This window comes from Aptenodytes patagonicus, chromosome 3 (assembly GCF_965638725.1).
Source record: "Aptenodytes patagonicus chromosome 3, bAptPat1.pri.cur, whole genome shotgun sequence".
Classification (NCBI taxonomy): Eukaryota; Metazoa; Chordata; class Aves; order Sphenisciformes; family Spheniscidae; genus Aptenodytes; species Aptenodytes patagonicus.
This window is the reverse complement of record NC_134951.1, coordinates 123,015,539-123,031,877: the sequence shown is the minus strand read 5'-3', so window position 1 is coordinate 123,031,877 and position 16,339 is coordinate 123,015,539. Positions and strand designations below refer to the sequence as shown.

General features: G+C 39.2%; 1 protein-coding gene across 1 annotated transcript in view; it reads left to right on the top strand.

Annotated features, from left to right (window-relative positions):
* PCSK2 (proprotein convertase subtilisin/kexin type 2) overlaps nt 1–16,339 on the top strand; it is a 107,295-nt gene that overhangs the window by 53,242 nt on the left and 37,714 nt on the right. Inside the window, exons 4-5 of the mRNA XM_076335045.1 lie at nt 1,136–1,244; nt 3,266–3,303. Coding sequence (XP_076191160.1) covers nt 1,136–1,244; nt 3,266–3,303 — 147 coding nt within the window. The remainder of the gene's footprint in view (nt 1–1,135; nt 1,245–3,265; nt 3,304–16,339) is intronic.

The window sequence follows — 16,339 nt, the reverse complement described above, 5'->3', positions numbered from 1 at the left end:
CTTTAGTCATAAAAGAAAAATTAAATTTTTACATAAAAGTAGCCAAAATGATATTTTTCTATTTAAAAAGTTGATAAAGTAATTTTGGTCAGCTTTAATGTTGCAACCTATTTATAATGAAATACTTAGTAAATGCAGTATTGCGTTGTTAACTTAAGAAGGGTCTTTTTGCTGAAGAACAGTGTTTCTTGTTCTCTCTCCTTTGAATCTATTTCTTATGTTTTATGGATCCATCTAACATGGCTGGGTTTTTTTTTTTTCTAAGATGAGTTTTCATATGAATGAGGGCACATTAACATGAATAGGACTTCATCTTTGATGAGATGATAAACTAAAGTGTGGATTAATTCACTTCTTTCTGGTACTTGAATCAAAATGTTGCAGTGATAAAAATAAAATTTTTGTGAAGCTGTACATTTTTTACATTATAAAGTACACTAAAATGTATTGTGAAATGAGATGTGTCTGACACAAAATTGAAAAAAAATCTGGAACAGCAAAACCCGTATTATTTTTCCCACGGAATGTGAGAAATTTGCGAATGAGGTTGGTGAACATGAGTAATGCCTGAAGATACAGGGGGTTGCCTGTACTGCAGAACCACAGAATCACACACGTACAAGGTTGGAAAGGACCCTTGAAGTTCATCTAGTGAACTTTCCTGCTTAAAGAAGGGCTAACTTGGTTATCAAGGAAGTTGTTTCTGGTACTAAACCCAGTGGTCATGAATTTCAGTAGAACCCTGCTTTCAAGAAAAAAGCATTTCCTGCTCATAAAAAAGGCCTCTGTAAAATCCGTTGGTCTAACTTTTGTCTGGATTGACCCACTGCCCTGACATGCTTAAGTAGAAAAGTCCTTTTTTGGGTCCAAAAGATTCAGTGTTTAATCAAATCTTGTAAAGCACAAAGAAGTGAATTTACCCAGGGTTGGTTTTTCTTTTTTCTTTTTTTTTTGTTTGTTTTACCACTGCATTATTGCAGTGGGTATGATTACGTACAAATGTGTACTCGAAAGCAAATGGGATATATTTTCCATACCAAAGATACATGCAAAGATATAAAGCAAAATTCAGTGGCTGTGGAAATGTGTCTATCAAGTAAAAAAAGCTATTCTTCCTTTTTCACTGATGCCTTAGATTAACACTGGTCAAGCAGATGGGACTCCTGGACTTGACCTTAATGTAGCTGAGGCGTGGGAGCTGGGATACACGGGGAAGGGAGTTACCATAGGAATCATGGATGATGGTAAGTGAAGACTGCATGCTAATTTACTATTTTTAAGTAGCTTTTTCCATGTAATCAAGGTCAAAAAAAGATTAAAAAGTAATAATGGATTGCTTATAGTGGTGAGACTACCACTACCAGGTAGAGACTACCAGCCTCTGTAAAGACTTTGAGATCTTCAGGGAAAATATGTTATAAAGACTTCACTAGGGATACTGAAGGATGGATATCTGAGCATTAAAAGTAGTTTGCAATTATCACTCTCTATCTTCAAGGGCACGCTATAATGGCCATTAAGCCAAAGGAAAGACTCCCCTTGACTTCTGTAGGCACTGACTGGGGATGTAATTGCTGTGCAAAAAGTACTTAAGAAAACGTTTTCTGGGTTACATTATTCTCAAAGTCATACTTGACAGCTGAAATAATTAAACACTTTCATGCTTTCAGGTCAATAAAGATCTGCATATTAAAGATATTACTAATTTGAGGCTAAGTTCAGGGAAGATGAAGATAAAAGGTACAGTTGAAGTCACAGCTGTTCTACTCATGGGTTCCTTGCTGAAGTACAGGAATTCTGTGCAGTCTGTCAACACTTTTCTTTGGGCTAAATTTTGAATGTTTTCCTTTTATGGTGACTGAATAATATTAAAAATAAATAAATAAAATGTCTGGATCCACATATGTTTTCTAGGGTCAACTGAGATCTGTCCTCACTTATTTCTGTTCCTCATCTGCTTATTCCTAAGACAAGGTTTTTGTGGAAGTAAGAAAGTAGACTCAGACATCTGTATATTGATGAGAGAGCAATCTCACGTGAGAGGTGATCTCTCATGTGATGTCAAGAGAAATCACAATTTCATTGGTCCCACAGAGGCAGGACTTAGCTTTCAGAATAGCTAGGCATGACTGTGGTGGGGAAGATGACAGACTATTTGAGCTTCAGGTCAAATAAAGCTGTTGGCCCATCAGATACAGCTTTTAGAGAAGGGGGTAATTTGCCTTATATTCACTTCTAATAACTCTGGAAGAGGGCACCTGGATAACATGATTCTTCATTGAGACTTTTGTTGTCCATCCACTGTTTGGATCAGTAAGGCTCTCCGCACGTATAAGGGTCTCTTCAAGCAAATCTAGTGTGAAGGACCCTATGTAACGGGGAGGTAATGGTTTCATCAGAATAACTGTGATAATATGACATTCTCCTTGCAGATAAAATTGAGCATGTAATACTGTGGTGGTTGGAGACACAGGGCAGAGTAATGATCAAAATGTAACATGAGATTGGTGGCCATTTCTTTGTACGTTTTAACTGGATATGTAATAGGTCAGCTTATCCCGTCTGAGTGTAGATCTGCTGCTTCTGTTACACCGTCCACTGGGATTTGTATATTTGCCATACGTAGAAAGATACCATGCATTAGAATGAGTATATTCCACACCACTGCCCTGTTACGATCTTTAGCACGCTACCAAAGTGCGGAGCCTATGCTCACATATTTGCTAAAATGGTCCAGTCCAACATTAAGTGTTCTCTTTCATACGCATAACCCAAAATGTTTGCCTTAGTGATCTCCCCAAGTCTAGTTTAGGTAATTTTCTTTCTACTTAGTTTACAATTTTCCGTGGTTAAAAATACTCCTTTCTATATCCTGTACTGACCCAGTGCTTACTGATCTTGTTAGTTTTGGTATGCTTTGAGATGGTAGAACTTGTATAAAGATAAATTGTGATTTAAACTAATCTGAATAAGTAGATATGATCTAGTCTACAAAACAGGTCAATAAATTTAGTCGCTGAGCTCACCTTTTCAATTGGGACCTGGATTTTGACATAAATGAGTGAAAACTCCTAGCTGGGACTGCATCAGAAATGGTAAACCAGTCCATATTTAAAAACTGGAATCTCACTTCAACCAGTTGCATTATTTGCCATGATCATTTTCCTGTGGTTGCAAAGGAATCTTGTTTTGTTCTGTGATCAGTAGAAAATCTTTTTTGAAACTCTTAACCTTTGGTTTCTGTTCTGTCATTATCTTATTGCAGGAATTGATTATCTGCATCCTGATCTTGCATCAAATTACGTAAGTACATGCTGACCTTTTCTGTAAGACGTGGATTTTCTTATTGTTATAGTCCCTCTGCTACAAAATTTTAAATAATGAGCGGAACAACAGTACAGTTGAACTGCTGATCTTACAGAAGATAGATTTCACGTTGAAAGAAGCAGACTAAAAATGGGACTGCCTGTGCAAGGAATGGAAAGGTGACAAGGCTCTTTGTGGAGGAATGACAGTGCTGCCTCACGTTAAATAAGCTGCAGCTTGCAAGATTGGATTTAGGACAGAAATGAGTAACCTGGGAATTGGCTCTAAATCCTGCTATTAAGGTGCAGAATGCATCTGTCACTTGGAGGGCCGCGGAGCTGTGGGCTGTGGCAAGGCATGTATTAGCCTTTGAAACCTCCAGGAACAGCTTAATTCCTTTATAACAGGTGATTTGATCCAGTGCTTCAAAGCATGCGCAGGGCAGATTGTGTATTCTCGGCACACGCTGTGTCAATTGGTTGTTCCTCAAACCTACCTCAGGCTTCGGACCTTCAGACTAGAGGATTTTTATCTTTCTTAATTCTTCCAGGCTCTCCCGTTGACACTAACACTCCTATCTCCAGGCGTCTAAAAGGGCTCCCAGCACCTATGGACTGTAGGTTGCCTTTGTGGTACGCTGCTCTCGCACTGTGCTTGTGGCAGTCTGTTGGGCAATGGGCATCAAGAAACTGTGGCTCCTTGCCGGGGGGGTTGCAGTGTCTCTGCTATTCTCCTGCAGTCAGTGGCTTCCTGAGGGAAACCCAGGCTTCTTCAGTTTGTTGTTTAGGTTGCAATTGCAATTAAATGAAAAGAAGAACAAAGACAAGTGGAAATTTTTATAAACATGAGCCATTCAGATAGAACAGCTCCAAAATGAGAGAGAGTAAGATAATTATTTTTACGTACTTGCAATTTGGAAAATAATAACACACAGGATGAAAATCTATTTGTTGTTGCAAGTAGCAAAGCACATTTGGTAGAGAATAAATGGATATAGAAGGTGTTTACTTTGGACAAGGAATATAGGAAATAGCTGACCACAGACGTAAAGTGGAGGATAGCCAGTTTCACTCCTTATGAACTGGCTTAATAAGCAGCTAATTAAACCCTGTGCCCTGACTGCAAAATTCTCTCCTAAGAGGAGTAACTCAGTAGGATGTTCCCATAAATTGATACAAATAAAGTTTGTAAAAGGCAGCCTTTTTCTTTGCAGGAATTGTGCTCTGTGTGTATGTTCTAGCATGTGATCTGGGCAAAGCACGTGCTCTTTACTCACTTTTCAGCAGCAGGTGTGGACAAAGTATGTGGGAATATTCTGGTTCTAAAAATTATGTTTCAAATAAACAAGCAAAAAGTCTGTACACCATATCTGATATAATGTCAAATAGGAACAGCTCTGTTGTTAACAGTGAACCTAGGATCATGCCCAGAAACCAAAAATAGATTTCTCAGTAATACAGCATTTTCTCTTTTAATTCTAAAAATATTTTCTGTTTGATGGATAAATATGTGTCAGGCTTAGCAGAAATGTATTGTTTTTAGAGTGGCAATAGTGAATATTCTGGAAATTAATGGAGAATGACACAGAAAATGATAATGCACAGACATGATGCTAGAAATCCGAAAATAGTGGAGCTGGAGAGAAATCTGAGAGTTCAGAAAAGAAATATTGGGATGAAAATTGGAGAAGAAAAGCTGTCTGGGTATGGGGACAGCAAACCTTTAATGGCAGTTGTGAAAGACTTGTGAGGAGACTGATCTTGAGATAAGAATCTGAAAAGGTTTGTGTAGGAATGACTTTGTCCAAGGAAGGAGCGGTCCAGTAGTGGAGCAATGATCAGGCTGTGGAGGGACAAAAGAAGACTGGCTAATGCAAAATGCAGAATTAGGCATGGCTTGCGCAGGGCAGATCAATAGCCAGACACAGGGGAGAAAAGACTGAGGAACGAGTGGTTGGTAAGACAATCATTAAAGGAGCAGCAGAAACCCCATCTGAAAGATCACAGTCTCAAAGGAGATACCACCCCAATGCTTTTAATACAGAAATACAAAAATATGAGCTATCACATGAAATCTGTGGTTCTAGGCTGTTACAGCACTGGGGGGAAAAAAAGAAAAAAAAAAAAATAGTTTGAGTTTGTATAGTTGCATCTTTTTTGTCTAAGGTTCACTTTTAATTCTGTGCTGAATATACCAGAGGACACAGCAAGGAAATGTGCTGATAAATTAGCAAACCAGTAAAAGGGTAAACTCGGTAACCAGTAGGAGGTGCTGGCACCTCCTCACACAGAGCTGGCTGTAGTTGCTGTGTCTGAGAGGTGGCTGGCTGAAGGGCAAGGTTGGCTCCTGCTCCCACTGCTAAAATCTGCTATCTCCTCCCTCGCCCAAGTGCAGCACAGCAGTTGCAGGGCTTGGTTCACCTGCACTTTGCCTCTTCTCCTCTCGCTGCAAGGCTGCACAGGCCTCCTAGAGTCCTAGGAGATCCTGCTCTCGCAGCATCTACTGTGTCTCAGAGACCACGGGGGCCTTTTCTCCCAGTAGGTAGTAATTTGGGCATGAACTAAAGACAAGGACTTAAATTCAGCTGAAGGAAGGATCAGTTTAGACCTAAAAATGCAGTAAAACGAGTCTCTTGGGAATGAGTTGTTGACTCACTTCGGACTGGCCATAGCAATTGCAGTTACCCTTGTACAATTCCTATACCGCATGTTTGGTATTGCATGACATTTGCACTTTGGGGCAGCTTTCTTCTAAGTTATATTGTTTATTTTTAGGAAATTTAAAGCCTACAGCTTATGTTTCTCAAGTATGTAAATGCCTGCATACCCTGGCAACGTCTGTACATCGTGCTTGGAAAATTGGGAACAATTAGAAAGTCTCTCAAAGGTGGTGTTTTTGGCACTGGAGCATTTTCAAGTATAAAAACTTGGCTTTGATTACTCAGTTTAATTTGGCTTTTATGTTTTTGACTTGCTGGTTTTCTTGCTTGAATAGTTTAATGGGGGTTAGCACTTAGACAAAATGGGGGGTCAGGGAAGAGAAAGAGCTTTGCAAAGAAAAAAAGATTCTGTATTTTCTCCTGAAAACTGCTGAACTATGCCCTATCATATGGAGTGCACTCTGTCTATGTTTTTCTTTGCAGTTTCTGAGCTTTACTGCTTGAATCATCCATTTCTCTTTTTAATGCACTTGATATACTTGGAAAGGAGGGTGCCTGCTCACGGTCTGGATGGACTGCTCTCCCAGCACCCCCTCCCAGCTTGCTGCAGTATAGCTACTTGCTTTCCTGGGATCAGGGGGTTATGGCAAAGCTGGAATTTTCCATTCTGCACCATGAGTGCAGAGAGACTCATTGTCAAACGATCGATACTGTCTTTCAAGCCTTGGAAACCCTGCAGAGGTTCAGCCTTCAGGAAATTATTTTTTTCCCACAGAGAGAACCCTTCGTTATGAACTGATAATTAAAAAGCTGAAGCCTAATATACTCCATCGTTTTCTTTCAACTCAGATTGTACATGCAAAGCCAGCAATTTTCAGGACCAGCTTCTGCAAGATACACCATTTGAGCGAGAAAGAAAAGTGAAGTAACAAGGGGGCTGCATATTACATGAACCATGCTGCTTTGACCCTGATGATCTGCCCCACAGAAATCCCAGCTGATGTAATTGCCCAAGTCAAATAGAGTTCACTTATAACTGGTGGCAAGAAAATCGTTGCCCTTCCAAGACAGAAATTTGTTGGAAACCCTCTGAAGACCTTGAAAAGCTCCCAGTGTCTCTGCACGGTCGTTAATATTAGCCCAAGGGATCCACAGGGAACGTAAAGCCAACCCATAGCAGGGTCGGGTTCATCCTTGCCTGGCGTCAGTGAATGATTTCAGTTAGCTTTATGAGATCCGATTCCTATGGCATGATTTTCAAAAGAGCCTGAGACAGTTACTCTGCCATTTCCTACTGCATTTCAAAGGGTTATTGAGCACATGCACTAGACACTTAATGTCAATAAACCTTTACTGCTGATACATCGAAGGTATTTTATGGGCAAACGCTGCATGCTGGCCATTGATGCTAGTACCTATTTTTAATTGCAATGTTGAACTGATACATTATCACAAAATAAGGAACAGAATAAACTGTTCCAGATGTTTCAACACTAATTGGATTTTAGATTGTTTGGTTTCATTTGGTTTTTTGGTGTTGCTTTGGGGTTGTGTTTTTTGCTAATAGGTTTTCTAAAATAAACACTAGCCATAACAATTAAAAGTTATCAACCAAAAACTGGGATAAATTCACAAACATCTTTCTACTAACACTGAAAATCTAGTAAGCACACTGTTTGATGGATGCTGTTAAAGTAGATTGTGGCAGAAATTTCATCAAGAAATTGTTGAGACAAAATGAAACCTCTTTTTTGCCAGGGTAGAAGGATGGATCAAGTGTTTAAATGCCAGGCTGACTGATGCCTTAGCAACTGAAACTGATGGCCTTCTGTTAGGCTGTTTATGCTGCTCAGGTGGCTTCTGGCAGCTAGGAGGCTGGTTTTAGCATTTAGAAGATGATTGTTCAAGACATGCAAGACAGTGAAGTTTCACCGGCATAAATTAGAAGTCACTGGGAAGAGAATGAAGTTACCTGTTTCAGACTTGGCTTTTTTTTCCCTGTTATTCTATGCAGGATCCGCTTCTGGGCTCATCTCTCTGTTCTGTGCAATCTGGTTTTTTTCTCTGAACATACAAAAGGCTGAAAAAGAGATGATGCCTCCTTTGATAACATCAGCCAGGCAAATGAGGTTCTCTGTGTATTTGGAAGGCTGTGCTGGGTTTACCCTGTACAGAAAATGCTTCACATCTTGGAAAACATAATGGGGTCCCGCAAACAGTCCTCTCCTCCTCCCCTGCTCCTGACAGTACCTGTTTTTGCAGGTACTTTGTTAGAGTGGAGCTCATGTGCTGCAGTCTAAATAAGATGACTGTATAGTTCCTCTTCTCTGCCTTATAGCTACTTAATACGAGCACTGCTGGAGAGAGAGAAGCCATGGTGCTATGTAAAGGAGATGTCAGTGTCTTCTTACTTCATGAAAGATAAAAATGTTTTGTAATCATAGATGTTATCAAAGCTTTCTAGCTTTCAACTCAATTAAAAAGGTGGAACAGCAAAAAGAATTTGAAGACTGTTTCTCCTCTGGATCATTTCATATGGCCAGAGGGCATAGAAAGAGGCTTTTTCTGCAAAGGGGGTTGCAACTTGTGAAGGAGCTGTGATGCCTTAAGGAGAGATGATTTGTGTCACATACAGAGCTGTGTTTGCAGCTGAAAACTGGATTTCTCACACTGAAAGATGTTATCCTAACCGCTTTGCTAAAGCCCATTATGAGAGATCTGGACCCTGAATGCTTGGCAAGTTCTGGGGCTTGGTGCATAGCACCATCTATACAGCTGGAGTTGGCATTGCTCCACTGATGTTGGCCTCTTCAGGAGGATGCACTGATTTATACTGGCTATAAAATAGCCTCAAAGTACAATTCCTTTGGAATCAGAAAGATGCTAACATATTGTAGTTGCATTTGCCTGAGATTATTTTCAGAGCAATGAATGCTGCAAAAAGTTTCCAGCTTTATTCTGTATTAGAACCACCTGAAAGGGATAATCTTAAAGTCAAATGCATGCCTGGTGTGCGAGCAATGTGAGATGGTGCTAAAGACCACACAGTCTCTGCAGCGTTTATTTTTCTCTATAATCAATGTACGTAATTAATCAGCTGCACACTGAGAAAGTGCAAGGTGGCTAATCGCTTTAATCATTAAGCGGTGATATTAATTTTCACTTAAGGCATCATCTGTGGAAAGTAAATTAAGATTGTTGAAATGAGAAATGCACAGGGGTGGAAGAGAGCAGATAAGGACATTTCTGTGTCAGTTCTGGCTGGCACTTTTGAAGTTGGCTTGTGCCTCTTTCCAGGGTTTCTCCAAGTTAGTTTTTTGGAATTATTTTCTTCTTTTATTTGGGCAAGAAAAGTAGAGGAAAGATGCTAGTCCTCACTGTTTGCCATGGGAGGGACCTGGCGTTGCTTTATTTTGGTTTTTTATTACCTCCTTTTCTGCAGACCTAGCTTAGGTCTGGAAGCTTAAGCTTCCAATTAGCTTTTGGAACTGGCCAGAAATCTTCCATTAGAATAATATTTTTGCTAGTAAAGATGAGTGTTTTATAAAATCAAAGTGTCCACAGGAAAATAAAAGTGAAATATTTTTATTTTGGATCAGTTCAACCTCATTTTAAATAATTGACTTCTAGAACATGCTGAATTAAAACAGCAGCCACAAAATCCCACTCTGGTGCATGGTCCACTTGGGAGAACAGGGTCAGATACACGGTCCCTTGGAGGCAGTGCACACTGTGTAATTTTAAAACCAAGTTCAACAAAATGAAATAAAGAGCTTCTGTTTCCCCCAAGGGAAAATACAACATTTTAGGCTGAAAAAGGTAAAAACATGTTTGAAGATTTTTCCATTTGGAAGCTTTTTTTATTTTCTATTTTTCAAAGAATAGTTATTTTAACTGCTCATACTGTTTAAGACACTAACCAGTGTTGAAGTCCCTGAATATCCATCAGCATTGAAATGGAACTTAATTAAAATTCATGCTGTAGTTACATTTTGGCTATCAAGGCATCGCCAGGGAAGTCTGAATCAGATGGTGCGTGTGGGGAACACTAGTCCCTCACAAAGCTTCATCAAAATTTGACGGGTGTTAGGGAGAGACTTTCAGGCCCAGTGATGATTTTGGCAAGGAGAGTCTCAAACCCACTGTTAACTAGTGGGCATGCAACTAGTTTTAAAAGGAGAGTTTTGGCCAAGCCCTTCGGATAAGCAAAACTTGCAGAAGAGGAGAGCAGGGAGGCACGAGGAGTGTCCGCTTTCTTCTGCGAAACCGTAATAGCCTAAACACAGCAGATGAAGATCTCCAATACTAAACACCTCTCCTTCATTGTGTCTGTAAATTAATTTAGTTCATTTAAATTTAATTCAATTTTTTCTGTCCTGGCACTTCATCTTGACATGGTTGTTTGCTTTGCATTGTTTGATTTTAGTTGTATGCATTTATGTTCTCCATATTAATATTTTACTTCTCAGTAGCTATGTAGGTGGTTAAGATATTTTTAAACGCCTGCCCTATTTCAGATTGCTTTGATTTAAATACAATGTTCTTCATTTCTGTTGCATTTCCAACAGAAGCAATAAGCATAATGAACATCTCTTACAGCAGAACAGAATAGCAGTGCACAATGTCTAATAAAATGTTGGCCTCATTGAAGTCAATGGTAGCTTTTCCATTAAGTTCAGAGCAATCAGAAATCTGGCAGATCGTATAAATAACAGGTTTGTAGTGTTTGTTCTACTGTGTATTCCTGTTTTTTAATCATCACAGTAAGAGGCATAGGCTTCCTAGCTTCAACTGAGCAAGTAACGATACCAAGAGCTGTGGAAACATGACTGCCTGGGATAGCATGTTCGACCGTAGACCAGGAGCCTTGTGTTTGATGAAACTTCAGCCACTTCCAGTGCTGCGTAGCTGTTGTTTGGTGAAAGTTCAGTGGAGATATGGTAGTGCATTCCTCAGTCACATGTTCCCTGTGCTGTCCTTACTCATAAGCTTTGATGTAGATTGGGGATCATTGGAAATGTTCTGCAGGCAGGTTGTGGTCTGGATTTTATTAAAGGAGGTGAATCTCTCTTTGAATACGTACAAAGGAGAGCACAAAAGCTGTGCTATGTTCAAGAGCTTCATAATTTCAATGCTAGCACATGTTTTTTAGAATTCTTGTGAGAAACTAAATCACTTTAATTCAGTGGCACTTAACTCAGTTGCAGAATTAGTCAACAGTGATACCATGTCTGACTGATGTAATTGTGAATCTTTCAGTTAGCTAATGATGTCTAGGACATTTCTTAAATTTACACATCCAGTAAATTGCTATGAAAACATTAGCTATGATCAAGTATACTAATCTTTAAGAGAAGAACCTGGAATGGTCATGTACTAGTTAAAAGCATAAACACTTGCAAAATGTAGTATTTGTGGATTTACATGAGAATGTCTGTTCTGAAGATCCCACCCTCTCTCCCTGAAATTTTGGATTTAGCTGTCCATTGGTTTTGGTGATTCCACATGGAATAAACAACTCAAACTTTTTAATTAATGCAAAAGCATATAAATTGGTCCATTAAAATTCCTGAGAACCCAGCATGTCTTGACAGATATTAGTCACATTATTAATACTCCCCTGGGTTGCTCTCAAACTATGCTAATGAGGTCAGCATGCAACTGGAATAAAACAGAGCAGATCTTCAAAACCTTCTAACTCCAAGGCATGTAAGTCAACCTGTGTTTCCTTTTTGTGACAAAAGACATGTAGATAATAGTTTGCAGTCTCTTCTCGGAAATGTTCACCTGCTTTTGATTCACCTACAATGTCACTTTTATGTGTCCATCATCTTCCATATTCATGTAATTTAGGTGAAACACCAGTTGAGCAGTTATCAACAGTTTCTTCTCTTGTCAGCTGAGAAACTTTTCAGAAAAAGGAAAATACCCAACCACTTCTCTGTCTCATCTGTTCTTACTTTCAGTTCCTCTGTATCACCAGAATAGCTCTCCCTGTCCTCCCCTCTCCATAACCACCATGGACCAGGTCTGTCTGTTGTAGCCAACTCCCCAAACCACCTAAGTCACTTTGATTTCCCTCTTCTGCAAAGCCACAGTTTGCCTGTTTTGTAACAACATGATTGGTGTAACCTGTTAAAGTGGTCACCCTTAGTATCCTGCCAAGTTTGTTTTATGAGTGCCATTATAACCACATGTCCAGTATTCCTGCACTTCACTGTGTGAGCATTGCTGATAATTGATCAGTTTTTAATGATGCCTTTGCAGTCACAGTGAGTGATGTCGGTGTCAACTCCTGCTAGCCGTACACAGCAGCCGGCAAGTGTTTGCTCTCCCAGTGCGAGTGGCTGCTCTTTGCCCAGACCATGTCATGCTAAACAACTGGATTCGAATGACTGCTGAGTTTGTACTGCAAACTCTGAGCTATAGATTTTCTTCCACTGGTGGAAAAAAATTGTCCCTTATCCACCACATGCCCCTTAAGAGACCTTTATGCTGAGTGTGATCTGAATCCTGCCTGCTGCGTTTGGTGGGAGAGCCTGTGGCAGATTTTGGTAGACTTTGGATCGGGCTCATTGAGAGGAGCAAGAGGGCTTAGCTCCCCTTCTCTTCCAGCTCATCCCTCAAAGAGGTTGTTAAGTGCTGGCTGCCGTCAAAACACTGCAAACACAACCTTTACTGCAGCTCAGCACTCAACACATATTTGATGTACTGACAAACTTGTCAGTTATTTCTTACAGGAATATAACTAAGAATGATGGACCTGAACCTCATTTCTCTGCTGCCAGCTTTATACCTCTATTACTCTCTCAAATTCAGTAGGTCATACTAATACATAACTGAAGTATCTGAAGGGGGGAAAAAAAATCCATGTATTGGAAAGGGAATGCGGGCCAGGTTTTTAATAAAATGGAACACTAAAGCTAGATGAAGTGTGTGTTCACAGTATTTTTCAGTATAAGTCATTGCACTCTTTGTGTTTGCTATTGTGATAAAATAATTCAATGGCTCATATATCTTTAGCCACTCAGACGCCAGTTTTTTTCTTTTTTTCTGCCCTGAATTAAAGAAATCAAGGAGTTCATTTCATAGTCTGAAGCTTCAAAGCTTTAAATTTGCTACTTGCCCTAAAAATCTTTAACAGTAACTAGTTGCTTAATTTATTTTTATTTTATTAATTTGTCTCAGCAATGTGCCTCCCTATAAACACTCAGTACCCCTTCAGTATGTTGCAGGTATAGCTTAAAGATTCATGTGCACCCCCTCTGAAAATTAAGGAATGTTTGGCTGAGCAGAAATAGGCTTCATTTTTTTGTAGGTTAACTTGCTTTTGCCTTCAGAGCTCTGGCTCTAAGTAATTAACAAGCGGTGATGTGCTTCAGGTTTCCTTCACATCAACCTGAAAATTGTGGAGCAGGCTAAGAATGCCAAGAGGTGAATTGTGAAGCAGCTTCTTTATTAAAAAGCAAGCAGCCAAATGAACTTGTGCTTATAATAAAGTCTCATGCCTGCCTCAATTTCTTATGCTTTTTCTTATGTCAGGTGAAGATGCAGGGGAGAGGAAATGGAAGGTATTTCAATAAGCTAGTTTTATTTATAAAACTTTGTTAGGAAAAAAAATAATAACTCTCCACTTCTTAAAAAATCTGCCCAATCTAAATTTTCTCTGTCTCTCTGTGGTTCTTTTTTTTGGTCCTGTTTGACTGTATCCCTCTGAGCCAAGCGTTAACAAACAGCCACAGAGAGTTAGATCGCATTTAACTGGATGCCTTTGGACTTTCATTTGGTTTACTATACTGGGAAAACAGTCTTGGTACCTAAGAATGGAATTGATAATTTCGTCTCTTCTTTGAAGCTTGCAAAAGTTTGTGCTTAGATCTACCTGTGTGGTATATGTCACTGCTGTACTGCCCAGGTGCCTTAGCCCCATGCGAAGTAGTTTGTTTAGCTGCAGCCTTCCTTTTTGAAGATGCTCGCATGCTGAAGAGCACCAACCGGCAGTGTAACTTGTGTTGGTTTTCTGATTTTGTCTGCAGGGAGGATAGGAAATAAATTAGCAGGGAAAAAGTAAAATAAGAGGTTGTGTGATGCTGTAGTGCCAAGTGATATGTAGAGAAGATCATCAGTTACTTGACAAAGGAAATGTGTCTAATCTAGAAAAAGAACACAATGTAAGATGATCTCAGTGAAGCAATTTTTCTTAATAACTGTTACTTTAAAAATAACGTTACCTTAATGAAGATAAATATAAACGTTAATAGGAGACCCCATGTCTTTTTCAGCTGCATTTTCTGTTGGTTTGGTTTTAAACCTAAGCAGTGAAAAAGTTTCAGCTTTGCAAAATAAGAAGCTGCATCAGAGGTGAGACAGTGCATGTCTCCCTATAAATTCTAATAACTGGATTATTAGAATTGTTACCACTTGTTACCTCAAATATTTCTACTGTTAGAAATTAAGCAGTAGTCACCTGTTGTTTGTAGTCATTTTATCCTCTTTTGGCTATAATTTCACTAGTTTTTCTTTTGACCTAATCCCAGATGCTTGATGAGTGTTAAGGAAATTGAAATAAGAGCTTTTTCAGTGATAACTAGAAAATGAAATCACCACTGCAGTGTGCTCTGTACTTGCTCATTCTGTGGCCAGGCAGGGCCTTTAACGAATACCTGAAACTGGACTACCAGGAGGGCTTACGGGCACCTCAACTATTATTCAGGACCCAGCACACTTCTCTACTTCATCCATTTCAAATGATGCTCTGATGTATTATTCTGTGACTGTTTTGAAAAGGAGGATGGCAGAAAAGTGTGCTGCTGTCTTACTTATTATTCAAGATCTGGCTGGTGTTGTCTGGCTGAGTATTTTTACTTTTATGATGTACCTGTAAGAACTGGACAAAAGGCTTATGTTTCTGGAGGGAGATGATGATATTCACCAGCAGGGACTTCGGTCTTTAAGGTTAATATTTTGAACATAGCCCATTACTTTGTGGATATATTCTCGGTGTTGACAAAGTCTTGAATGCAGCTCTGAATTTGCTGGATAGTAATATAGGACATGTAAATGAGTTCATGTAGAGGCAGAGCTATTTAAGAAGTTGCAGGGTTTTTTTCATTTCCATTTAAAAAAAGAAAAACCGCAAACCAAAACAAAATAGAACAGCGTGCATCCCATGGCAGACAGGAGAGGGCTTACTGTATGACTACTGGCTTAGCAACAGTGCCTCTGTTTCTCATTAATGACCTTTAAGCCTTATAGCACCCCTCCTAGGCAAAATGTCATGTTGCCTCCTTTTTCTCCTCCTGGTGAGCATATTCCATTTTCTTAAGCTTGTGTGTACAAACTGAATTTCATTTTTCCACCACATGACGCTCGGTGTTATTTTAGTACAGTTTCTCCAAGATGTTGTAATTTGAGCCCAGGGGTTTGCTCGCTCTTTGGATCAGTAAAGAAATCAAACAAGCAAAAGGTATCTTTCTACCTCAGATCTCTAAGGATTTGCAGTTGCCTGAAGAGGGTAAGACCAGATGCCACCTGTGTTAAAAATGTTTCTCTTCTTCTAAAAGATACAAATCTCTGGGCTAAATTCACCAGTGCTTTAATGTCATGAATACAATCAGACTGTGACCAGCGGGACATGTGTCTTTAATTGTTTGTCTCCTGGACTAGCATGTGAGCATAGGCACATTTCTTGAGTTACGGAGAAAAAGAGAACTATATGTGAATTACTTTTCAGAGGCTTGTAAAGCCATATAAAAATTTATGGGCTTCCTGGTACATAATTTTATTACACATCTGAGCAACACATGGGACAACTGATTTATTGTTATTGTCGTATTTTACATAATGAATGTTTTACACAGAAGATTTTACTGCATGTATTTTAAAAAGTACAGGGCAATTCTTTGGAAAATGCCAGCCTAAGCTTATTTTTAAGGAAAGCAGAATTTTATACACAGGCAAAAGTAATCTATTCGTGTTGTGGTATACAAGACATTACTTAATAAACGATTGAAAGAATCTCATCATCTGATCCAGTACTCTTCTGTTAGCATCTTATTTGGGGTAGAGGCTAGAAAGCAAAAATAGAGATATACCTTAAAATACAATACCATTCCTCTCTGTAATAGCATTTTTATTATATAATAGACATTATTTATAAGTAATTGTGCATAGATGGTGACTGATAAACATCAGGTTCAAATTGCTTTGCAACAATGAACTGATTTTGATCGAACACGAGGGATAGGATTCATCTCGTTCTAACACTGTATGCCTAACGAGTAGTCTAAGGCTAGACCGCAATCTATGATCAGTGCCTAAGATCGGTGGCTTGAGTTGCTCTCCGGAGAAAAAAAACAGGCAACTACCTTAGAT